This window comes from Belonocnema kinseyi, chromosome 6 (genome assembly GCF_010883055.1).
Source record: "Belonocnema kinseyi isolate 2016_QV_RU_SX_M_011 chromosome 6, B_treatae_v1, whole genome shotgun sequence".
Lineage (NCBI taxonomy): Eukaryota > Metazoa > Arthropoda > Insecta > Hymenoptera > Cynipidae > Belonocnema > Belonocnema kinseyi.
The window spans coordinates 64,608,866-64,636,789 of NC_046662.1; the positions used below are offsets into that span (position 1 = coordinate 64,608,866).

Consider the following 27,924-nt stretch of genomic DNA (forward strand, 5'->3'; position numbering starts at 1 on the left):
AGATGAATTTTCTACCAACTAGTTGAACTTTCAATTTAAAAGATACATTATCAACCGAAGGGTTGAATTTTTGACTAAGAAATATCAAGTTTCAAACAAAACAAAAATAGTTCAATTTTAAATTAAAAAATTAATTATCAACCAAGAAAAAAAGGAATTGTCAAAAAATCAGTTACATTTTGCAACGAAGTGATGAATTTTCAACTATAACGATGAATCTTCAAGCGGAATAGTTGAATTTTTAACGAAAAAATATAAATTTTCTACCAAATAGTTAAATTTATAAATTTTCAACCAAATAGTTGAATTTTCAACTGAAAAAATATCAATCGTTAAATTTTAAGTTAAGAAAACATTATCAACCAAGAAAAAAAAAGAAATTTCAAAATAATAGTTGAATTTTAACCAAAGTCATGAATTTACAACTAATGTGAAGAATCTTTCACAGAAATAGTTGAATTTTTATTAAAATTATTATATTTCAACGGGATTCGTTAATTTTTATCAAAAAATTGGACAGTTAAATTTTGAGTTAATAAAATCATCTTTCTTCGCCAAAAAAGTGAATTTTCAAACCAGAAAATTAACTTTTTCACTAGCAAATACAAATTTTCAATAATTTACATGAATTTTCAACCAAATATTTGAATTTTAAACTAAAAAAAAGACGACTTTTCAAACAAATATGGAATCGTTAAAATATTTGAACTTTAAACAAATTATATGAAATTTTAACTGAGATAATTAATTTTTCAAAATTTTTTAAATTTTTAAAGAACGAAAAGTTAAATTTTCAGCTAAAAAATTAATTTTCAACAAAAAAAACGAATGTTTAACATAAGAACATGAAATTTATACCAAAAAAAAGAAAAACGTAAACCTAATTCTTGAAGTTTCAAGCGAAAAAGACGAATTGGAATGAAGTGGATAAATTTTATATTTGAAGACAAAATAGATAAAACTAGCATCATCAATTCGATCTGAAGGCAAAAATCATTTTTAAAAGGATATAAACATTTTGAATAACTACTTATTTATTGTCATAAAAATGACAAATTTTTAACCAAAAATGATTTTAGCGAAAAAGGATGACTTTATTTTTTTCAGTTTTCATTCAAAATTAATTTTTGTAAATTAAAGGTCATTTAAAATTTGCCCAAAAATCTTAAGAAATTTTGTATTTTATTGAAACCTATCAAAATTCTTAAAAAGCCTTGACATTGTTTTAAAAATCCTTAAAAATTTCTTTTTTTTTACAATTTGTTGACATCTTTTAAAATTTCAAATTATTTTTTAATCTTCTCAAAACCTCTTAACTTCCTAAATATGTTTTAAAAGTATTCCGATTTTTTCTAAATTGTTTTTACATTCTTTAAAATTACAAAAATTGCGTTCAAATCTTCTAGATTATTTTCTGAAATCTGCCTCTTAAACTAATTGCTTTAAGCAAAAATTCATCAAACGTTTTCGCAAGAATCTTGAGAAAAAATTTTTGTTTTCTTAAAACCTTTCGAAAATTTTAAAAAGGCTCGACAATTTTTCAAAATCTTCAAAAATGTACTTGTTTCAAAATTGTTTTAACTGTTTTTAAATTTGTCTTAAGTTTTTTCAAAACTTCTGAATTTCCTAAATATCTTTCAAAGAAATTATCGTTTTTAACGTAGTTTTTAAATTAGTTTTTAGTAATAAAGGATCATTTAAAATTTTTGCAGCAATGTGAAGAAAATTTTTTTATTATCTTCAAACCTTTTAAAATCTTTAAAACGCTTAAGAATATCATTTCGAAGTCTTAAAAAAATCTACATTTATTTTTTTATTTCATGTTTTAAATATCTTTAAAAATTCCCGATTCTGGTTTGAAAATTTTATAAACCTTTTTAAATATTTGAATATCTTTTTAAATATTATTTAAAAATTAATTTTTTCAAGCATAGTCATTACAAATTTTCCAGTGTACTTGAAAAAGTTTTATTCTCTCGAATCCTTGTCAAATCTTTAAAATACTTCTATTCTTTTAGTCGAAATCTTCAAAAATCTACATTTTGTTTGATATCTTGATTATCTTCTAAAAATTTAAATGATTCATTATTTTTTAATTCTACAAAAATTAATATTTTTAAGTACAACCTAAATCCTTTTTAATTTTCTCAGACATCTTATCGTCGGTGCCGGTAAATTTTTGGTTACCGGTACCGAATATATACCGAATATATCATTCACAATTTAAAATTTCTCACTAAGAAATAAAATTTTCAAATTAAAATGCTTAATTTCTAAATTGTGATTTACAACATTCCAGAAAATTCAACTTCAAATCAATTTTTTTCAAAAAACGCTTTTCCAAGTTATTCGTGAAACATTTAGAATAGTCTTAAATTATGCAATTATCATATTAAATATCTAACTAAACACGAAGTTTAAAATATTAAATATAAAATAATATTTGATATTTTAAGAGACACATTTTTTTCGTTTAAAACTAACAGAAAAAGGTAAACAAATGAAATCAATTAATATAAATTCAACGTTGTTCCAGGGAACTTTATTTTTACATGAGCAAAAAGAGTTAATTAGAAAGGAAAATCTACAAAATTAAATACAGAATATCACTATCGGGGAGAAGTATCATCCCAACATATATTTAAAGAGTATATTTATAATACACTTTGCTATCAGTAGATTTTCAAAAGAAAAAAAATCATTACTATGCAATCATCACTACCATGATTTAAAATTACTACGTTAAAATTGAGTAGCTATAATACAGTTTACAAATTCAGAGAGTCTTGGGACTTCATAGATCAGACCTGACACCTTCTCCAGGACCAGGAGGTGGAGAAGTTAAGGACGTAAGTCCACCTGCAGGTTCTGCTGCAAACCGTGTCGCTTTCTGAGGTCCAGGTGGTGGTCTCTCTCCTTTCTTGAGCGCGCAAATTATTTCTTTTGTGCTCTCTGGGGTAAGATCCTCCTGCGTCGAAAGAAATTATTATAAATAAATTCCCTAAACCACTTCATTCCAACAGATGGCGCCACAAAAAGTAGGTCTCACTTTTTCATTGAATTGCATTAAGAAAAAAACACAAATAATTAAAAACTTGATGCTATTTGCAAATAAACAAGAAAAAATATATGAAAAAATAAGACGAACTATTACTAATTATTTAAAAAAAGAAAACGTCATGTAGTTTATTATAAATAAAATTTAATTTTGAGATAAATTTTGAAAGCAGTTCGAACTTCATATTTCTATGATTTATTTTGCTGATATTGTTGATTTTATTATTTGTTCTAGTTAAAGAAAATTATTTATTGTTGAAATTATTAATGTAGCTAATGAAAAAATTAATAATATTTAAGGGCTCGATGACAAAAATATTTAAAACATATACATGATCAGAAGAATTAATAATTATATCCAATATAAATATAATAATAATTAAAATATGTAAGACTACAACTTAAGTTGCAAAGCAAAGAATCTTTGTACCTTTAAAATCTTAACAATTTCAAGATTTGAAAGAAATATTTTTAAAAAGCAATGGTAATTGTAATTAAAATGTTAGAGGGAATAATTTAGTAAAAAGTCAATGACAATACTGATAAATGAGAAAATGGATTTAATATTATTCAATGTAATGTATATATTTATTTAAATTAAACCGAAAATCATATATACATTTATGCAGCCCAACAAGTTATTTGTTGCTTAATATTGAAAGCTTTTTTCTCGCTGCATTCAACCCCTAATCATTTTATTAAATCATTTAAATTTAAAGGAGATTTTAAATTAAATAGTTAATTATATTATTGCAAACCTTATATCTAAAGTAAACAAACAATAAGCTATTAAACTCTATAAACAAACGTACTATACTCATGACGCACAGTTGGAGGAAATTCACTATTTTCTTTCAAAAATGTCCAGAATCTTCAATTTTCTTGCGATTTTGAATTTTTTGTTTTAAATTAAAGATCATTAAATTCTATAGACCTTCACTCTCCGAACTTTGTCTTCTCTATTTTTCTATTAATAATTTTTCCACTCAAAGCACGGAAAAACTAAAATTTTGTGCATAACAATATTTCACGCTTTAATCACTGACCAGAAAAACTTTATATTGTCTTAAATGAATATTTAGGGACTCACAGGACACAAATAATTTGTTTATTATTCCATTCATTTGTTATGAACCAATTTTATTAACAAATTGACAAATAGTCTTATTAAGGGTAAAACAATTTTTTTCGCTAAAAGTGCTTCACATTAATCTTTCTATGGCAAAATATTAAAATTTGAGATTTTCAAATTATAATTTCCTTCAATTGCCAGAACACGACTTCAGGTATTCCTTAAAATAATAAATATTTAATAATATTTGATAAAATATAACAATTTAAATTTTTGTGAACAAATGAGAGAAACAAAATTAAAATGTTGGCCCTTTCGCATAGAACATTTTTTTTTGCACTGGAAATGTTTTAAGCTATTGGACGAATGACTGCTAGTCACAAAAATATTACAAAAGTTAACAATAACCACTGTTATTAGCAATTCTTGTGACAACATATTTAAACTTAAGGTTTTATCAAATTTAAATTTTCTTTGATTGCCAAGTCGGTGGGTTATTGTCAAAAGATTTTGTATTGAATGAATCTTAGCATGCAGTGTTATGATTCATTTTCAATCTATTGCGATTAAAAACACGAATTTTTCCAAGTGAAACTGCCAACATTTGGAAATTGTTTATAAACATGTAAGTTGTTATATCCTACTAAATATTATCAACAATGCATTTTTTAGGCATATCCGTAGACATTGTAGCGATTAAAGAAAATAACATTTTTGATAAAACCTTGCATTTGAATATTTTTTCACGAGAATTATTTATAATAATGGTTATTGTTAACTTCTCAAAAAATTTTGTGACTAGCAGTCATTCGTCCAACAGGTTTAAACATTACCAGTGCAAAAAAAAATTGTCTATGCGAATGGAAAGAAATTTTGAACTTGTTGATCTAATTTGTTTACAACAATTTTAATTTGTTAGATTTTATCAAATATTATTAAATATTTATTAATTTAAGGAATACCTGAGGTCGTTCTGGCGAGTAAAGAAAATTATGATTTGAAAAATCATGACTTTTACTTTTTTTAAATAATTAGTAATAGTTACTCTTATTTTTCATATTTTTATTCTATTTACTTGCAGACAGCATCAACTTTTTAATTATTTTTGCTTTTTCTTAATGCAATTGAATGCAAGTCAGATCTACTTTTTGTGGCGCCATCTGTTGGATTATTTTGACCGACAATTCTCCTCCGGATCAACGTGTGAGTGTAAAAATGATCAATTTTTAACCAAATAGTTGAATTTTTAACCAAAAAATATCAGTTTTCCACCAAAAATGAAATAGTTCCATTTCCAGGTGAAAAAAAAAATGTCCGCAAAAAAAAATTCAAAGTGATGAATTTGGATTTTCTAATCTATCTGTTTCAGCTGAAGATTGATCGTTTTATAATAAAATTATGAATTTTTAACTGAAATATACCAATTTCACACCAAAAAGAAGAATGTTTAGCAAAAGACTTTGACTCAACCAATTAGTTTTATTATTAAAAAAAATAATGAATTTTTAATTAAAATTACGAATATTTAACTGAAATACGTGAATTTTTAAACAAAGATTAATTTTCTACTGAAAAAAATAAAAACCCATTACGATTAATTTTCAACCAAAAATGGAAGTTAAATTTTCAGTTAAGAAAATTCATTTTCAACTAAACTGATGAAAGCTCAACTAAAACGATAAATCTTCAACTGGAATAAATGAATTGTAAACCAAAAAGATGAATTTTGAACTAAAATGATAAATATTAAACTGGAGTAGTTACATTTTCAACTAAAAACCATGTTTTCAACCAAAAAGATTAATTTACACCAAAAAAGAAGAAATTTCAACAAAATTGTGAATTTTGAACTAAAAAAGATAAATTGTCAAACAATCCATCAAAAACAAAAATTTGCAATCAAAGTGATGAATTTTCATATAAAATGATCAGTATCCAAATAGAATAGATTAATTTTAAACCAATAAGATTAATTTTTAAGAAAGAAGTTTACTTTTCAACGAAGTAGTATCATGATTAACAAAAATGATGATTTTTCGACTAAAATTATTCATTCTCAACTGAAATAGATGAATTTTAAACCAAAACAAAATTAATTTTTAGCGAAAGAGTTTAACATTCAACCAAATAGTTTTATTATCAATCGAAAAGATGAATTTTTAATTAAAATTATTAATATTTCTTTGGAGTACTTGCAGTGGAATTTTCAACTAAAAAATACAAATTTTGAACCAATTATTTGACTTTTTTAACTCAAAAATATTAATTTTCAACCAAAAAAGAAACATTTAAATGATTATTTAAAACAAAAAATAATTTCCAAGCAAACTGATGAACTTTCAACTAAAACGAGGAATCTTCAACTTGCATATATTAATTTTGAACCGAAAAGATGAATTGTTAACAAAACAGTTGAACTTTCAACTAAAAAAAATTAAGAATTTACAACTGAAAAGAATAATTCTTAACCAAAAAATTTAATTTCTGCCAAAATTTAATGAATTTTCAAACCAAAAATACTAATTTTAAACTAAATGCACGAAATTGCAACAAATAGTTGTTTTTTGAAATGAAAAAGAGAAAATTAGTTAAATTTTCAACTAAAATTATAAATCTTTAACTGCATTGAATATCTAGCATTGAACATTAAGCTAAAAAGATGGATTTTTTTACTAAAATAATGAATTTTTAACTGGAATAGTTGAATTTTCAAACAAAAAAATGAAATGTCTAAAAAGGAGTGTAATTTTCAAGCAAGTTGTCTTTAACTGCTATAATTGAATTTTCAACCAAAAAGCTCAATTTTCAAACAAGAAGATTAATCTTCTACTAAAAATGAAAAATTCACAACAAAATAGATCAATTTTTAACCAATGAGTTGAATTTTCTACTAAATACGATCAATTTTCAACCAAAAAAGAAACCGTTACATTTTCAGTTATAAAAATTAATTTTCAACCAAAGTGATGAACTTTCAACTATAACGATAAATATTTAACTTTAATATATTAATTTTAAACCGAAAAGATCTTTTATTAAATAAAATTATAAATCTTCAACTGGATTAGTTAAATTTTCAACCCAAAACCTTATTTTCCAAAAAAAACATGAATTTTTAACCAAAGTAATTAATTATTAACTAAAATAATAAATCTTTAACTGCAATAATTGAATTTTTAACTGAAAAGATTTATATTTCACTAAAATAATTAATCTTTAACTGGTATAGTTGGATTTGTAACCAAAAAGGTCAATTTTCAAACAAGAAGATTAATTTTCTATCAAATAGTTGAACTTTAAACTGAAAAATATATAATTGTCAACAATCAATGGAATAATTAAATTTTCAGTTAAAAAAATTAATTTGCCATAAAAAATGAACCAAATTTTCAACCAGTGACGAATTTTCAACTGAAATGATAAATCTTCAACTGGAATAAATGAATTTTAAACGAAAAAGATGAATTTTTCACAAAAGAATTTAACTTATAACCAATTAGTTTTATTTAAAACCAAGCAGATAACTTTTTAACTAAAATTATTAATCTTGAACTGGAATAGTTAATTTAAAAACCAAAAAATAAATTTTTAAATAAAATGATGAATCTTTAGCTATAATAATTGAATTTTCCACCAAAAAGATGATTTTCAACGAAAAAGATTAGTTTCTGCCAAAATACGACGAATCTCTTATTAAAAGGATAATTAGTCAACCAAAAATTGAATAGTTAAAGTTTTAGTTAAACAAATTATTGCTTAATTTAGGAGTTGAGCTTTAAATAAAATGACGGAATATTTAACTGGATTAGTTAAATTTACAGTACAAAAAATTAATTTTCAGCGAAAGGAAAAAAAAAAATTTTATCAAAAAAATCTTATTTTTCAATTAAAGAGACGAATTTTCAATTAAAATTATGAATCTGCAAACAAAAAACGTAAAATGTAGTAGTTGATATTTTAAAGAAAAAGATTTTTATTTTTAATAAAAAAAGTTGAATTTAACTAAAAAGACGGCTTTTCGAAATGAGTTGAATCTTCCATATCTTTGTTTCTACTAAGAAAATTTTTTCAGTCAGGATGGATAAAAAATTTATGTAAAAAGTTTTAAAAAACTATTTACATAAAAATGGTTGTATTTTGTTGAAAATTTCTTTTTTGGGTTAAAACTAATTTTCTTAACTTAAAATTTAACTATTACATGCAAATTTTACTTTTTTATTGAAACTTAATATTTTCGGAATTAAAAATTCACCTGTTTTGTACAGAAAATTCGTCTTTTTGTCTTAAAAATTCAACAGTTTGATCGAAAAGTTCATCAATGAAAATTTAACTAATCCATTTTTGATTAAAAATTTATTTTTTAGTATAAAAATTCAACTATTTGGTAGAAAATGTAATTTTTTTAATTCGCCTTTTTGGGTAGAAAATTAGTTTTCTTGGTTGAAAAATTAACAGTTTATTTAGAAATATATGTATTTTGTTAAAAATTCGTCTCTTATAGTAGAAAATTAATCTTCTTGTTTGAAAATTCATCTTCGTTTACTTGAAAAATCTACATTTTGGATGAATTTTTTTCTTTGTTGACTGAAAAATCTTTCCTCAACTTTTTTGGTTGGAAATTTTCAACCACTTGTTTGAAAGTTGAACTACTTAGTAAATTCTTTAGAAACAGTCAGATTAAATATTTGTGAAATCTTTCTTAAGTTCTTTGTATTTGACATTATTAAAAAATTTGAAATATGTGTAAAATCTTTTGAGATTTTTGAAATCTAGTATAACTTTTTTTAAATCTTTAAAATCTTTGAAATCTTTTGAAAATTTTAAAAGCTTTGAAAATGTTCGAAATCTTTATGAAATCTTTGAAATATTTTGTATTAACTTGGAATCATTAAAATACTTTTAACTTGTGTAAAATCTTTTGAAATCCTAAGGCATCACGTATAACTTTTTCAAAATCTTTGAAATCTTTTGAAAGTTTAAAATTTTTTTGAAATGTATGAAATCTTTGAAATATGGTATACATACTTCTAAAAAAATTTTTAAATCCGTGAAATCTTTGTATAACGTTCGAAAAATCCTTTTAAATATTTTTAAATCTTTGAAATACTTTGAAACCTTTTGAAATCTCTAGTAATAATTCTTAATTCGATGTATACTCAAAAACCGAGCTGTGAAAAAGAAGAACCAAATGTCTGTTCGTTGCAATCTTTAAAATAATTGATAAACTCTACAAAAAATGCGTGAAAATCTCGTTATTTATTCTGTAATGAATAAATGATCAATTCTATCTTGATCAATAAAAAACATTTCAGTAGCAAGATTTCTATTACGCCAGAGTTTCTTTCATAATAGACTAAAAGGTTTAATTTACTTTTTCCATTTCAATAAAATAACTGTTTTAAAAGAAAAAAAAGTAATTCAAGGTTTTCGTGAAAAATTCAAGCTGATTTCCAGGTTTTCAAGTTTCAAAAAAATCCAAGGAGAATTCCAGGTTTTTAAGGTCACTGGGCACTAAAGTGGTGCAAAACCCCGACTTCGGAATAGAGGGCATCCCCTCCCCCCCCCCCTTTTTTATAGTTGTCGGAAAAAAATGTTGGTTTGCGGAAAAATAGGATCCAGGTTTCTGGATTTAAAATTAGCTTGCAGCAGATAATAAGAATTTGTTAGGGAGTCTCCAACAAATCATTTGCACTAAATCACTTTGAATTTGCATGCCCCCACTCCCGATTGTTGAACCCCAAAAATTCCCCAAAAAATTGAAATTTACAATTTTTTACAAAATTCACACATAAATACTCTGCTTTTTCCTTTTTCGCTATAAATTATGTTTGTCAACTGACATGTTTTTAAGAATTTCTTAACTAATTGATAACTGTTTAAACATATTATTCTTGTTTCGATAATTTTTTTTCATTTACTCATTTAAACGCAGATTTTTTATGTTTAATCGGACAATTGGTCACTTTTAGGAATAACGATCTTTGTTTCAAGCATTTACTAATTGTTTAAACAATTAGATATTATTTAAATTAACTTTTTTTAAATAGAGGTAGAAAATTCTACGTTTTTTTTAATTAAGTTAACTTTGCCGCTTATTATTAAACAGCTACGTTATTCAGATACAACAGGGTGGCCGTTTTAATTGAAGAAATAAATTCCAGATCATTTTCCGGTTTTTCCCAGTTCGCAAACATTTTTCATGGTCAATGAAATTGAAAAAATGGAACACTAAAGCTGAAAAAATGTCAACTTGAGGTAATAAAAACTGAGCTGCAAATAAAAGCACTGTTAAATTTTGAACTTTAAAAATTGAAATTTAAAAGTTTTTAATTAAAAAATGTTGTATTCAAATGCTCAATAATTTACGCGTATAAAATGAAAGGTACTAACATTTTTCAATACCAAAAAATATAAATCCACGATATCATTTCCAATGCTCTAAATTAAAAAATCAATCAATGAACTTTAAAATTTTCAAAATTATATAATTTTAAGGAATATTAAGCTAGAAACATTAAATATTGAAAAAAAATTTACCTCAACACATCTTAAAATAGAAATTCCATTATTTTCTTTTTAAATAGTTTAAACATCCTTGGAAAGCTTCAAAATTTTATGTCAAAATCTTGAGGAATCTAGAAGTTGTTTTAAATTTAACATCATTTCGGAAATTTTTTCAGAACTTCTAAATATCTGTCAAAATGAATTGAATTTTTCTACAATTTTCAGAAAATCCTGAAAATCTTAGAACATTTATTTACAATTTGGATGTATAAATAACAATTGAACATTTATTATTTGTAGGCGAAATTTGAGTAATTTTAAGAGATATGTAGAAGTTTTGAAAAGATTCAAACTTGATGTAAAACTTAAAATGGTAGTCTAATATAAAAGAAAATGTAGATTTTCGCAGATTTGAAAGAAAAAAATCAGATTCATTTCAAGAATTGTGAAAGGCTTCAAAAGAATAAAAACATTTTCTTAAGGGTCATAGGAAAATTAAAAATACCTTTTTATTTTGAAAAATTATTTTAAGAGAATATTTGAAAAGTTTTTCAAAGATTTAAACAAAATTTTCAAAAAAGATCCTAGAAGATTTTAAGAAAACTTTCTAAAATTTGCATGATAATCTTTTAATTTTTAAAACTCCTAAATATCTCTTAAAATTAATCAGTTTTACGAATTAAGCATTTTTCAAATAAATCATTAAAATTGTAACTTTCAAAGTTTAAAGGCTCTTCGAAATTTTAACGATTCCAAGCTTTCTATGTCAAACTATTCAGTTAAACATTCTTTACTTTTAAATATTTGGTTTCAATTCACTTGTCTTAAATAAAAATTCAAATTTTGCTAAATATTCAATAATTAATCTTTTTTTTAATTAATAATTTTAAATTGAATGGGTTGAAAATTGAATATTTTAGACTGAAACAATATTTTTAATTTAATAAAATCCTTCAATTAAGAATATATTAGCATGAAGTTATTTTTAAGTTTAAAATAGTTTATAAACTTTCAGTCACACGTTCACATTTGTTTAATGACTAAGACTTTCAAATTGAAACCGTTTAAGTTTTAACGTTAAAATCTGAAAAATCTTCAATTTTGAACTGATTTAAAATCGTTTTTGTTCACTTTTTATTGAAAGTACAGATAAATTGAAATAAAATGATATATTGATTAAATAAAATAGTTTTTTATCCAAAACGTTCAACATGAAAGGCTTTTATTTTTTATTTGTTCAAGTCTTTAAGAAGACATTTAAAAAATTAAAAAATTAAAAATGTAAGCTTACAAATAATAATTTTTCATGGAAAATTTTTAGAGTAAAAAAATTTTGAATTACGCATTGTAAGCTAAATAACAGCATAACTGAAAAACATCAAAATTCAACTAATTATTTAAAAATTGTTGAAATCGAAAGTGGGCAGATTTTTCTTCCACAAATTTGTAAAATTCCTGGTAAAAAAAATGCACTGTCATTTCCCGATTTTTCCCGGTCTCCAAAAATTCCCGGTCCAGCGGCCACTCTGTACTAGTACCTCATTTTGTAATAAATTCTTATTTTTTTTAATCAATTTTGTTCGTTTAAACATTTTTCTGAATCAATTTTGTTCGTTTAAACATTTTTTTAAATAAAGGTTTGAAATTTAGTTTTTTCTGCAATGAACGTGGTAATTTGTCATTGTGGAGAGAAAAATTTTTTGTTTCGACCATTATCGTATTGTTTAATCAATTTATCAAATATTGATGTTACATTTTGATGGAAATTGTGATTCAAAAATTTGAATTTTTTTCAATTCAGTTAAGTATATCGCTTATCGTTCAATATTTTAACGTTAAACAAATGTTTTAAATAACTAATATTAGTTCATACCATTTTTTACATTGGTCAGGAAAAATAAATTTTTTTAGAAAGACTTCATGCCATAAAAATTACATTCAATTTTGTTTTTCTGAACTTATTTATATAATTTTTTCCTTTACATCAACCTCGCAAATACGCTATTTTTCCCTCTGAAAGCTTGCTATTGGTTGACTTTTTTAGCTTAATGAAGTTAGATAAAACATGCTTGAATCCTGAATCATGCCTAAAATAAATGTAAAATTAATCTTTAATAACTTGAATAAACAATACGAATAATCGATCAAACAAAATATTTTGCTCTCAATAATGATAAATTACCGCATTAAGTGCAGAAAAACAGAAATTTCAAACATTTAAGCGACATAACTAACTAAATATTTTTAAAAAAACTAGTTTTCCACCTCTTTTAAGAAAAGGCCACAATTAAATAATCAAACTTCCTAACATTCGATTAAACATTAAAAATCTACCTTTCAATGATTAAGTGAAAAAAATTTTAACTAAAATTTAAATTTGAAATGTCAATTTCAGTTTTTTGGGGAATTTTTGGGACTTCTCAAGAGGGAGGGGGGCATCAAAATTTAAAGTAATTTAGTGGAAATGACTCGTTGAAGACTCGCCAAAAAATGCTTAATATCTCCCTCAAGCTAAGTTTAAATTCAGAAACCTGAATTTCATTTTTCCGACAACCAAAATTTCCCCATGTTAATCTTATGGGATTTTCAGGACCCTTGCGGCATGTCTTAATATTAACCGATTTGGCTCAAACTTGGGGAGAATTTTTTCCGTCAACCTCAAAAAAATGAGGGGGAAGGGGGTGTGTCCAATAATCCAAACAAAAAATTTCTTCAGATATATTCGACTTTATTTTTTAAAAAATGTATACTCACATAATAATCATCGTTAATTGCCAACATCGGAGCATTTGCGCAAGCACCAAGACATTCCGCCTCGGAGATGGTGAAGAGCTTATCAGGAGAAGTGCCGCCCACTTGACAATTGGCTGCCTCGCAAACCGCCTTCAGAATCGAATCCGAGTCCCTCAGCCAACATGGTGTGCAGGTGCAGATCTGCAGGTGATATTTTCCCATAGGTCGCCTATTGAACATCGTGTAGAATGTTGCAACTTCGTAAACTCGCATGTTCGACACTTCCAACATCTCTGCTACCTTGTGCATCGCAGAAATCGGTAACCAGCCGTGTTGACGTTGAGCTATATCTAAGAGAGGAATCATGGCACCTCGTTTGTGCCCCTCAGGGTAAATCTTCATCAAAGCATCGATACGTTTTTTGTTCTCTGCGTTGAATTCAAAGGGGATGTTGGGATTGTCTTCTTCGCTGTCTCTGTGCTGTAATACAGTGGTACTTACGTTTTTTTAAACTTTACTTTGCCAGTTGGGGGGGGGGGGGGGGGGGGGCTACACCTGGTAACATGCGGGGGCTCTAGTCAAAGTCACGTTACAAACTTAGATAACGTTTAGTACGTTTCTTGAATGTCCAGAAAGTTGGCAACACCAACTTGAAATTTCGAAAAAATTTAAATTGTCCTGAATTCTGCTCTATTATTCCATAATAGATTTTTTGAAAAAGTAAGAATTTCAGTCCAACAATCAAAAAAACATTTTTTTATATCAGCCTCGCCAATTAGTTTTTTCGAAAAAATTAAAATTGTGCTCAATTGGGCTCTATTGTACCGTAAAAGATTTTTTGAAAAAATGTAAATTTCAATGTAAAAATAAAAATATTTAAGTCAGCTACGCCATTTTTATTTTTACAAAATACAATTTGTGCTAGAAACTTACTACAATGCACACTACTGTGATCCAAATATGAAGTCAAAATATTCAACAGTTTTAGAATTTCGAAAAACGGAAACTTGTGCCGAGTTTTGCTAGGCTAGCACAATAATTATCTCTAATGACAAATCGCACTCAATTTAATATCATCCAAAAAATACAATCTTTTTCGACATGGAATAAATGATCGTGGCTCTGATTCTTGAAACATTTAAGGAAATTTCTTGGATTTTTGGAAATTGTTAATTTGATTTTGAACGTTAATGTTAAAATTTACATTTTGAATTTTTAAGGATTTATTCCAAGTCCCAAAGGATTGCATTTTTTGTAAAATATTAAATTGAGTGCAATGTTTCTGCTTTATCCCAAAAAAACAAATTTGAAACAAAAAAGTTAAATTTTCTACGAAAGAGATGAATTTGTAACTAATATAATTAATATTTAACCAAAAAACGGATTTTTTTTACAAAAAAGTTTAACTTTCAACCAAGTAGTTTCATTTTCAACCAGAAAAGACGAATTAAAAAAAAATAGCTGAACCTCCTAAAAAATTTTTTTTACCAAAAGAGATGAATTTTGAAATTTTTTGTACTAAACTAGTTCAATTTTTAACGAAATAAATGAATTTTCTACCAAAAAGTGGATTAATTCTAAAAAAAAAAAAAAAAAAAAAAAAAACATAATAGTTGATATTATTTCAACCGAAAAAGGCGAATTTTTAACAAAATAGGTGATTCCTCAATCAAATGAGATTAATTTTTTAGCAAAATATTTTTATTTTGAACAACAAAATTATATTTTTTTTGCCAAGACACAAATTTGAAACGAAAAGGCTTTTAAAATTGAAAGCTATGACACTTTTTAATTGAAAATTTTCAAATTAAATGCCGTTACGCTGCAAAATTTTATATTTTAAACATTCATAAATTGAACAGTTCAGAGACTTCTAAATAAAAATATAAATCTATGTCATTTCCATTAAAAATGGTTTAATTATTATTTATAGATCAAAATTCAACACTTACTAAGAACCTAACAATTTTTTATATGGAAAAATTTAAATTATAAGGTTTAAAGTTTAAATTAAGAACTCAGAAATTTGAAAGAATTAAGGCTTTATATTTCAATCAACTCACTTTTAAATTGAATGGATTGAAAATGTAATATTTTAGACTGAAACAATGTTTGAATATGATTTTAAATTGAATAAAAGCGTTTAATTATAAATTTATTCATTTAAAAATTCTAAATATTGTATAAAGTTTTAATCCAAAACTTACATTTCTGTAACTACTAAGGCTTTCGAATTGACATAATTCAGTCTTTAACGTTGAAATCTGTCAATTGTTTTGTTTTGAACAAACTCCGATCTTACAAGATCAATTAATGTCAATTTTTTTTACTCGAATTACAGTGAAATTTAAAAAATTATTAATTAAGAAATATTGTCACTTAATCAACATACAACGTTTTTTATCAAAAAATTTCATATTCAAATGCCCAAAGTTTCTTCTTAAAATTTGTAAAATTCTCGGTCAGTAAATGAATGCACTGTCATTTCCCGGGATTATCCGATCTAAACGATTTTTCTCAAAAGTTTTGAAATTCTGACGTTTTACAATATAGTAATATGAATATTTCAATAAGATTTTTAAAAATCCTTAATTTCTCGCGATATTTCAGAGCCGATTTGAAAATTTGTCAGTATTCAAGGTTTTTTGGATTTTTCAAACAGTGACAAAAGTGATAAAAAAAAAACAGTAACAAATAATAGCCACAATTTTGTTTTAAAGGGATCGATACATTTAAAAGATTTCCAAGGATTCAGAATTATTCAAAAATTATTTTAACAGCTTTCAAGGGAATTCGTATGACTTTAATTATATATTTAAAGGAATGTTCATAGCTTTTAAACGTTTTATGGACTTTTTAAAGAATTCAATCAAAAATACTTAATCCTTTTAAGAACTATGAAGGATTTCATAGGATTTTTTAAATTCTATGAACTCCAATGAAATGAAATCAGGTTTTAGTTTTAGGGTATTTTAAATGATTCTAAAAGACTTTAGAAAATGTTAACTATTTCAGAGGATTTTTATGCGATTTCAGTAGGTATAAAAAATTTCAAAAAATTTGATAATCTTTCTTTACATTTGAAAGATTCCAAAGAATTTCATATATGACCAACTAATTTTGAGAGATCTGATAAGAATCCTGTGCATTTACATATTTTTTAAGGATTTAAAATGCTCTAAAATTTTAAGTTACTTTAAGATTTCAAGGCATTTTCAAGAATATTGCAAATTTTCAAGGGATTACAAAATATTACAAAGGCTTTGAATCATTTAAGACTATTTTAAAAACTACCAAGTAATTTTCAAAAGATTAAAAAAAATTCCATGAACTTTATTGATTTTGAGTCACAAAAAAAATGGTATGTTGTTTTAAAGAATTTCGTAAGTTTTCAATGGTTTTATAGGTTTCATAAGGTTTTAGGATATTTCAAAATATTCCAAGGGATATTCAAGGCATTTTGTCAGATTTGCAAACATTTTTAAGTACTTATTCACAAGAATTATGGACTTTTAAAGGATTTAAAGAGATTTTCAAATATTTCAAGGTATTTGCAAATATTTGAGAGAATTTGGAAGATTTTAGGATATTTTAAAAGATTTCAAGATTCCAATCAATTTTCAAGAGATTTGAAAAATGTCAAGGCATTTTAAAAGTTTACAACGGATTTGAATTATTTTAGCTTTAGAGTATTTTAAAACATTCCAAATAATTTCCAAGAGATACAAATACTTTCAAGAATTTAATGATTTTTAAGTATGTAAGATTTGGAAGGATTTTGCAGGAACCATAAGGTTTTAGGTTATTTAAAAATATTTCAAGGCATTTTATCAGATTTCCAAAGAGTTCACAGAACTTATTTGCAAGAATTGAGGGGTTTTAAAAGATTTGAAGAGATTTTGAAAGATTTCAAGGTACTTTCAAATACTTTAAAGAAATTTAAATATTTTATGTTCAAGACCTTTGAAAATTTCCAAGGAATTTCAAGGGATTGATTAGATTTTCAAAGATTTCAAAGAACTTATTTACAAGAATTGAGGAATTTTAAAGGATTAGAAGAGATATTCAAATATTTCAAGTTATTTCCAAATATTTGAAAGAATTTAAGACATTTAATAATATTTCAAGGAATTTTCAATATGTGTACAGAATTTAAAGGGAGTTCAGGGTGGTGATTCGACGGACAATTTCAAATTCCCGGTCATTTCCCGGTTAAGTTTTTAAATTTTCCCGGCCAACCAAAAGTAACATAAGTACTCATATTTTCCGCAAGACGGAAACATTTAAGATCACGACCTTCATTATAAACATCCTTTAACACAACAGAGCTATTACAAAATTAATGAATTTTTAAACAAATACTTCAATTTTCAACCAAAAAATATCAATTTTTTACAAAAAATGGAATACATGAACTTTCAGTTGAAAACACTAATTTCTAACAAACAAAAAAATGGAATAGTTGAATTTTAGACCAAAAAATACGATTATTTAAATGAAAAACGTTATTAAAAAAAATTTAATTGCGAATTAAAAAAATGAATGGCCAACCAAAGAAATTAATTTTTCACTAAAATTATGAAATATTCAATTGAAATAGTTAATTCAATTATAAAAAAAATGAATTTGTACTAAACAAAGATAAATTGTCAACCAAAACGGAAATAATTAAATTTTTAATTTAAAAAACTAATGTTCAACCAAAAAGGTCATTTTCAACTAAAACTATGGAATATTCAATTGGAATAAGTTAAATTTTCAGTTAAAAAAATTACTTTCTACTAAAAATTAACTTTACAAAAAATAGATACATTTTCATCAAGGTGATGAATTTTAAACTAAAATTGCAAATCTTTGACTGGAATAATTTTTTTTTAAGTCCAAAAGATGAATTTCCAATTAAAATGGTGAATCTTTAACCATAATAATTGAATTTTTGACAAAAAACACCAGTTTTTAAACAAGAAGATTAATTTATACAAAAAAAAAGGATTTTCAACCAAAAAATGAATATTCAACCAAAAAGATGAGTTTTTAACTAAAATTATAGAATATTCATCTGGAATAATAGTTAAATTTTTAGTTTAAAAAATTCCTTTTCCTCCGACGAATTCTTTTTAAATAAAAATTATGAATCTTCAACCAAAACAATTTTTAACAAATAAGTTTACCTTTTAACCAAGTAATTTTATTTTCAACCTAAGAGAAGAATTTTCAAATATAACATAAAGATTAATTTTCTACAAAAAGACGAATTTTGTACAATGTACATAAATTTTTGAAAATATAGTTTAATTTTTTAATGAAAAATATACATTTTTAACCAAATAGTTTAATTTTCACCCAAAAAATAGAAATTTCAAACATTAGGATTAATTTTCCACAAAAAGACGAATTTTTCACAATGTACAAAAATTTTTGAACGTATAGTTTAATTTTTAAATAAAAAATATCAATTTTTAACCAAATAGATGAATTTTCATCCAAAAAATATAAATTTTCAACCACAAATAGAATAGTTAAATTTTCTGGTGAAAATCTAATGCTTAACAAACAAAAAACGGATTTTCAGCCGAATAGTAGAATTTTCTACTGCAATAGTTTAATTTTTAGTTTAAAAAATTGATTTTCAACAAAAATTCTCAATCAGAGATGAATTCTGAATGAAAATGATGAATCTTCAATCCAAAAATTCACTTTTGACAAAAGAGATAAGTTTTCTTTTTAAATTCCTTTCTTCTAAATCCGAACTATAATTCTTTTAAAATAAATTTCCGTTCCATATAAAAAATTCCCTGTTCCAAGTGAAATTATATTTCTTTACGGAAACTTCCTATTCTAAAATAAAAACGAGGATTATTTTCTAAAGGACCCTGTTCCAAGTCTGGATAAATTAAGAGTAAGCGGCTCGAATGTGATAAATCCATGTTTGGAAAAAATTGAGAAAATGTTTCTGTATCTTTGGAATATCACCAATTCAATCGTTTTTCTAAATGGACATTTTTTAAATTATGAAAACTTGAATTTCAGAAGATTTTGAAGGATTTTATGGGACCCATAAGTGTTATGGATTTTAATCAATTTTCCAGTAATTCAGCAAATTTCAGATTTCATGGAATTTCACGGGTTTTTCCAGGGATTTTATCGGTTTTCAACAGATGAGACAGATGAGACTTTCAGCTATAGTTTAACAAATAAAAAATCCCGATGCGTTAATCTGAACCAGAGATATTGAAGTCTAGACTGAGAGGATTAAGGGATTTTAATAGGAATTCCATAATTTTAAGATAAATGTTTATTTTTTCCTTTTCGAGGGTCGCTTTAAGTCTTCCCCTGACATTGACCCATTACCAGTTTAAACCAAAATACTTACGACTAAAAAATTCTCTAATTATCATCTCTCAAAGCATCATCACTATCTTCAAAAAGCACATCAACGGCATCTAAGCTATCGTCTGAATTTGAACCCTCTTCGGCTTTAACAGTTTTCATATCAACAAATGGAAAATCAATCACAGATTCTTCTTCTCCTTGTCGCGTTTTAGCCTTTTCAATCTCCTCTAAAATCATCTCGACATTTAAATCCCTGAGCCTCAATCGCGGGGAGAGCTTTTTTATCACATTTTCTGCCACCAAGAGATTCTCTTCGTCCAGCTTGAATTCCTCTTTTTCTGGTTCCACATACACTTCTACAAATTCTCCCGTATTGTATTGAAAAAAATCAGCACAACAAGGATTGTAAGGATATAATCCACTAAGCCGAAATATTTCGCAAATATCTTTCAGAAAAGATTTGGCTTCTAGTTGTTCCTGCAAAATAGGCACAAGCGACGAGATTTTAATATTTTTATCCAGGAGCTCAGCCTGAGCTTTCAATCTTCTTTCAACAACTCTCCAGTGTCCTTCAAATGGCTCGAAGAAATTCAACTGAGATTTGTCGGGTAGAAGAGCAAAGAGGAATATTCCTTTCTGATTGCAGAAATCTGTAATCGAGATCGGCAGAAAAGTCAGATTTGCATCTGCGAATAAGATAATCGGCTTTTGTATGCCTTTCTTTGCAAGACAATCATTAAGCCCGCTGAGAAATTGCTTAAATGTATCATAGGTTTCCAATCCTGTATCGGATTTCCCTAAAAGCCAATCAGCTGGAAGGCCTTGACAGATTTCTGCCGGCTGCGATTTACCGAAGATCATCATCGGTAAAATGATTTCCCCGCTAGCAGAATATGCTATTAAAGTAGTCGCGCATTCCTTTTTATCACGTATTGCCATATCTTCCCTAGATGTCCAATCTTGGGGAGGAATGACATTGTTTGTTGCCAAACAAATGTCGAAAGTCGCCAAACTGAAACTCAAAATGCGCCGAGGATCTTGAAGAATGTTTGAAAATTTCTTCTCTATCAAGTAGTTCTCCAGATGTTGAAACCATTTTTTTAATTTAGCTGGCCTTTCGCCCTTTACAAGGCTCTTGCATTCCGTGTTCAACGGACAGATCTGTGGATGGCGCTTGAGAAAAAGTTGGAACCAATTTCTTCCTGGTCGGTTGTTCACAAATGGAGTCTTTCTTTTAGGATCCTTCTCGAGCATTTCTTTTGCAGAGTCTAGGAGAAAGTCAGTCTTTAATGGGAATCCGGCTTTATATAAATCCTTGCACCATTCAGACAACAGGGTCTCTTCATTATCAGTTAAAGCTGGAGCAGGACCTTTTCTTCGCTTACGAATTTTTCCATTCAGGACATCGGTGAGAGTAGTTCGAGGAACTCCGTGAATAACAGAAGCCCTTCTAATCGAGATTTTGTCCCTCCGAATGCTGGCAATAGCATTTTCAATTGTCGTTTGATCATAGGTGTATTTTTTCTTCTCTCTGAAAAGGTCCTTTATTCGATCCCGCGTGTAATCGCCAGGAATCGCTTCATCAGACATCGGTCACACAGCTTTAAAAATAAAGTTAATTTTTCTTAAACTCTGCAAATTGCGAGTATCAGTCTGATTTCTCGTAAGGAAATTATATTCGATGCGATTTCTCCTTTGGTTTCAGTGAAATGGTTGCTAAGCAAGCAGATTCACGTGGCTCCAAATAAATTTTCTAGAAGAAATAATGGATAATACAACTAATTGCAAGTGAATTTCGCACGCTGGGTGTACAAAATTATAAAATTTAATGTAATATCGTTTATAGGTTCGAACGACTAAGTAGATATTTTAAAAAGTAGAGAACATTACTTTTCAGATTTATTAATTCTTCATATTCAATACAAGTAGTTCACAAAAAGAAGCTCCGAAGAAAAACATAAAAAAAATTTAGGATAAGACGCAACATTTTATAAACAAATATTAAATTCCATCAGGGTGGCCGTTTTAATCGAAGAAAAAAATTCCCGATCATTTCCCGGTTCACAAACATTTTTCAAGGTAAATGAAATTCAAAAAATCGAACTCTATTCTAAATATCTTTCCATTTGAAGTAATAAACAACAAACAACACATTAAAGCATTCAAAGTAAGACTCTTGAATATCAAACTTTTAAAATTGAAGTTTAAAAGTTTTTCACTTTTATAAATGATAAAGTTCAACGATTTAGATTAAGTTCCAAAAATATAAATCTACGTTAGCATTTTCAATACCCTAAATTAAAAAGTCAAACAATGAGCTTAAAAATGTTCAAAATATGTTATTTAAAGTAATTTTAAGCTCGATACATAAAAAATGAAAAATAATTTTTTTAACTTAACAGTTCTTAAATTAGAAGTTAAATTCATTTTATTTTGAAAAGTTCAAGCATCCTTAACAGATTTAAAATTTTATTTAAAAATCTTGAGCAATCTAGAAGTGGTTTGAAATTTTTTTTAATTTAAAATAATTTTAGAATTTTTTTTCAGAAGTTTTAAATATATTTTAAAATGAATTCAACTTTTTTTACAACATTTAAAAATTCCTGAAAATTAAAAAAAACTTAAAATTTTAATTTATAAATAACAAGAGAACACTTATTATTTTTAGAAAAAATTACATTAATTTTAAGAGATATTTAGAAGTTTTAAAAAGATATAAATTAGATTTAGAACTTCAAATGATTTCGAATAATTTAAAAGAAGTGTGTGTACCAACCAAATTTGGCTGTTCGTACCGAAATTTTTGTGCAAATACCCACAGCCAAATTTTTTTAAAAATTGTATATTTTTGCAGATTTCAAACAAAAAATGTAGAGCCTTTTTAAGAATTGTGAAAGACTTCGAAAGAATAAAAAAATTATCTTAACATTTTTAGGAAAATCGAAAATAATTTTTTATTTTGAAAAATTATTGTAACAGAAAATTTAAAAAGATGTTCAGAGATTTCAAAATTTATCAAAAAAAGAACCTGGAAGATTTTAGAGATTTTTTCTTTAATTCGCAGGATTTTCCAAAAATTAAAGGAAAAAATCAATTAATTAAAAAATATAATTAGAAGTTCTGAAAAAATATATTGACACATTTCGTTTAAATTAATAGAAATAATTTCAGGTTTTTAATTAATTTTGAATCTTTTGAAATCTTCTAGATATTTCTTAAAATTACGCAAATTTTTTCTACCAAAAATAAGCATTCAATTGTTATTTATATGTCCAGATTTAACAACGAAACTAACAAATTAAATATTTTAAAAATAAAACAATTAAAATTGTTTTCTTTTAAACACTTGGTAATAATTTACTCGTCTTAAATTAACAATGAAATATTTCTAACATTTAAATATTTGTTCTTTTTCTACATTAAAAAATATTAAATTAAATAGGTTAACAATTGAATAATTTAGACTTAAACAATATTTTAAATTTAATAAAAATCTTTAATTACGATTATATTATTATGGAGTTATTTTTATGAATTTAATATAAAAAAGAATATAAGGGAAGGCCTGAAATTTTGAATTAAAAATATTTTGATAAATCATTAAAATTTTTATTTAAAAATAAAGTTATCGGAATAAATGGTATATTAATAAAAATTCTTATTAATATTTTCGAATTAAAATAATTACAATCTGGAAATTCTCAAATTTTGAACGGATCCAGAATCGTTTTATAAAAACAATTATTAATCAGATTTTTATGTTAAAATTAAAGCTCTATTTAAAAAAAAAAAAATTGATTTATATTTACAGTAGATAAATAAAAACTGTGTTTTATAAAAAATATTCAACTTCAAATGCTTTTAATTATTTAAAAAACTATTGAACTCGAACTTGGGCCGATTTTTCTTCTGAATATTCGTAAAATTCCCGGTCAAGAAATAAATTCACTGTCAATTTCCGGTCCCAGAAAATTCCCGGTTTCCGGTCCAGCAGCCACCCTGTTATGTACTAACTATTTATAAGAACGAACTTTAAAAAATATCAGGAATCACAGCGCAAAAGGAGTGCGGAAAATGTGAAATAAAGTAATTTCTTCACGAAAAAAAGGAGGAAATTAAAATACATATTTATTTCTATAAGTAGGAAAGAAGAAACAATCTTTTTATGAGAAATATTATATTTTTAAATTAATACATTATATTTGTAAATATTATAATCAAGAATATTTTCTCTTTTAAAAATTCTATCATTAATAATTAAATCGCGATACTTATAAGTATCATTAAATATTATGCGTCGTTATATATTGAATTTTCAACTAAAGAAGATATTCTACACACAAAAAAAGGAATCTGTAACCCAGAAAAATGAAATTTTCAGCGATATAATTTTTAACCAAGTAGTTGAATCGACAACCAAACAGCGACATTTTTAAGCCAAGAAGACGAATTTTTTCGAAAACAGTTGAATTTTCAACAAAAAAATTCATTTTCCACCTAGAAAAATGTCTTTTCTACTATAAAAGATCAATTTCATAATAAAAGACGAGTTTTCAACAAGTTTGATACAACGAAAAAACGGCTTTAAACAAAAATTTAATCGTGAACCAATTACATGAATTTTTAATCAAGAAAGGTGAAATTGAAACAAAAAAATAGTTGAATCTGCAACTAATATTTTTTGAACAAAAAATGGTGTTGTCAAATTTTAGTTTAAAAAAATAATTTTCAACCAGTTGTATTTGAGCAAAAAATAAGAATTTTTAATCAAATCGGTGCCTTAAAAAAAATTGAATTTTTAACAAAGTAGTTTAATTTCCAACCAAGTAGTTGAAGTTTCAACAACAAAAAATAAATTATTGACCAAATAGTTCAATTTTCATTTAAAAAAGTTTAATTTTCCACTAAGAATATTAAAGTTTTACCAAAAAAGATACATTTTCGACAAAATACATTGGTTTTCAACAAAATTGTTGAATTTTGAAGCAAGAAACGAAATTTTTGGAAAACAAATGAATTTTTAACAAAAAAGTACATTTTCAACCAAGAAAAAAGAATTCTTTAGAAGACAGTTTAATTTAGAACAAAATTAATTCTCAAAAAAAAAAGATGAGCTTTTAAACATAAAAAATGAATTTTCAATATATACAAAAAACTCCACAAAGTAATATGATTTTTTTACAAAAAAAGACGAATTATAAGAAGTAGTTGATTTTTTAACCCAATTGTTGAATTTTCAACTAAAAAAGATAAGTTTTCATTTTCAACAAAATAGTTAAATTTGTGTGCAACTAATTAAATTCTTTAAACAAAAATCTGACATTTTTAGAAGTCACTTGAAGTATCAACAAAAATGTTCGTTTTCAACCAAGGAAGAAGAATTTTTAAACACAAAAAGATTGCTTTTCTCCAATACAAGAATAATTTTCAAGCCACAAGGATGTGCCTAAATAGTTAAATTTTAACTATAAGATGAACTTAGGAAAATATTTAAATTTCCAATTAAATATTGGAATGTTTAACCAAAAAGATTTAACTTTCTTCAACTAAAACCCCTTGAATTTTCAACCAAATAGTTGAACTTTAAATCCAAAAAGAGGAGTTTTTATAGAAGACAGTTGAATTATCAGTCTGAAAAGCTCAATTCCAAACAAATAGAGCGTTAAAACAAATAGTTGAATTTTCAAATTGGAAAATCAATTTTTAACCAAACAGTTGAATTCAATCAAAAGTGAAGAATTTTCATCCAAAAATGATTTTTTAACCATGTAGTTAAATATTTATGCCAAAGATGAATTTTTTAGAAAACAGTTAAATTTTCAAACGAGAAAAATAAATATTTAACCAAAAAAGATGAATTTTCAACAAAATACTTAAGTTTCCAACTAAATAGTCGAATTTCTGAACAGAAAGAATTAACTTTTAACAAAAAATAGTTGGATTCACGGAAATTAGAAATTATTCAATTTCAAACGCTATTAATTACGAATGTTCCAAGTATAAAGTTTTAATAAGAAATTATTCAGTTTTTAATATTCTCAATTAAGATGGTACACACTTTTCTACGTAAAAATGGGAAGTTTTTCGATAATAGGGGGAAAACGGGGAACTTGAAGAAAAAAAAGGGGGGGGTAGAGGACATACTGTGATCCCTGTAGCATATAAAAGTATTCACTTTTCATTTTAATTCCGTTTTTTGAAACAATTTTGACACAGGTTATCCAAATTTTGGCCTAGGTCAGGAATCTAATTTAAAGTTCAGTTTTAAGCGTCACAAAACTGTACAAATTCTATGTAATCATGAATCTAATAAAGAAATGCATAATACTAACTAGTAAAAAATTTACACATAATGCTAAAATTACTTTTAATCTTAATTAATTGGTGAAGTTAGAAGAAATTAAATATTTACTGACTTTGACCCAAAAGTTTTCCTTTCGCAGAATTCTAACCTCAAACTCTTAGCCGATCGATGACATATAATTATGTTACGAAGATAATTATAATATTTTTTAATGTTAAGAAACGATATACACGATTTAGGAAAAAAGTAATTACCTTTATTTTATTGAAATTCACACTCTAAACATACAATTTTGTAATGAAATGACAATATATTGCTCCGAACGCAAAGGAAATAAAACACTCCCACACAAACACCAGTTATCAGACTGCGGCGGCGTCGTACACCACACATTCAAACCAAGGTATACACACGCAACACACCCATATGAGACACACATCAATACTATACTCTTTTCTTCTAAAAGCAGCAAGAACGCCCAGAACACTAAGGTGAATGTCCGAGCAATCGTGACGGTGCACAGTGGGATGCAATAAAAAAAAAGAGCTTCAAAATGACATTTAGAACGCAATTATGCACCGATTTTAGATAAATTTAGTTTGAAAAATGTATAACTACATTTTTCAGAAAATGATTTCACTATTTTTTTTTATTTTATTCAATTGTTATGTCAATGCAAACACTGAATTATTATTTTTTTTAATGTCAGTTGTATATCCTAAACAAAATTTTTCTTATAATTCTCGTCACTTCGATTCAAGGCACAGAAGTATAAGAAAGAAAACAAATTTTAACTTGTAAATTTAATTGTTATAAACAAATAACATTAACAAATAATCTACATTAGGGAATATTCGTCTCCAAAGTATATTTCTGCTCTGAAATTCCTTGGTAATTAATTATGCATTCTTTAAAAAATGTACTATTCAACAATATTTGTTTATTGTATGAACAAATTATATAAACAAATGCACATTTTAGGCATTTTTGAGTGAAGAGAAATGTTTTTTTGTCTAACCTTGCTGAAATTATATTGCTAATGATATTTTCTGAAAAAATTAATAAATAATGCACTAGTATTTGTTTATTTTACAAGCGAATTATATAAACACATTCACATATAAAGTGGCTTTAAGTGAAAATTTTTTTTTCTGACCTTGTTGAAATTATATTGCCAATGATGTTTTCTAAACAAATTTTATAGAGATAACAGAACAATAGCTTTATTATTATATTTTTATATGTCCCTTTTTTCTTTCATTATTGCAGATGTAATTTGAAAAAGCAAACAAATTTCCAAATAAACAAATTTAGATTGCTTGTAAGTTTCATCCCGGTCAAGTTTTTCAATTTTCCTGGTCAAATAAAAGTAACATATTCATACTTGCCGCTAAACACAAACATTTATTTTAATTCATAACGTTTATTCTACATATCCTTTAACACAACAGAGTAAAAAATTGAAAAATTAATTCATTTTCAAATAAAATGATAAATCTTCAACCGGAAAAGTTGAATTTTAAATCAAAAAGATGAATTTCCAACTAAAATAATTAATATTTAACAGGAATACTTAAATTTTCCTCGAAAAAAGGAATGTTTAAACAATAAGATTAATTTTCTACGAAAAAATACAATATTTCAGCAAAATACATTAATTTTTAACGAATTAGTTGAATTTTCAATTAAAGAAGACAAATTTTCAACTAAATAGATGGATTTTGAACTAAAAAATCAACTCTTAAGGGCTTGTGATACAGCTAAATACCAATATTACCGACCTCACTTTATCAGTTCACTGAATGTTTTTTTGAACCTAAGAACTTTTTTGGTAAATAAAATATCGAGCTGAAACTTTGGAAAATGTATTAGAGTACAATAAAGTACGTTTAGGTACTGCATTTTGGTAGGAACTTCACTG

At 25.7% G+C, this 27,924-nt stretch overlaps 1 protein-coding gene across 2 annotated transcripts in view; it reads right to left on the reverse strand.

Annotated features, from left to right (window-relative positions):
* Positions 1 to 2,606: 2,606 nt before the first annotated feature.
* Positions 2,607 to 27,924, reverse strand: part of LOC117174261 (NADH dehydrogenase [ubiquinone] flavoprotein 2, mitochondrial) — a 30,860-nt gene continuing 5,542 nt past the window's right edge. Inside the window, exons 1-3 of one of the 2 annotated variants that reach the window (XM_033363175.1) lie at positions 26,258 to 26,375; positions 19,740 to 21,452; positions 13,710 to 13,846 (exon numbers count right to left, since the gene is read on the reverse strand). In XM_033363175.1, coding sequence (XP_033219066.1) covers positions 19,754 to 21,289 — 1,536 coding nt within the window. In that variant the 5' untranslated portion in view covers positions 21,290 to 21,452; positions 26,258 to 26,375 and the 3' untranslated portion in view covers positions 13,710 to 13,846; positions 19,740 to 19,753. Of the gene's footprint in view, positions 2,969 to 13,387; positions 13,847 to 19,739; positions 21,453 to 26,257; positions 26,376 to 27,924 lie in introns of those variants that run through there. The other variant, XM_033363176.1, reaches the window with a different exon arrangement.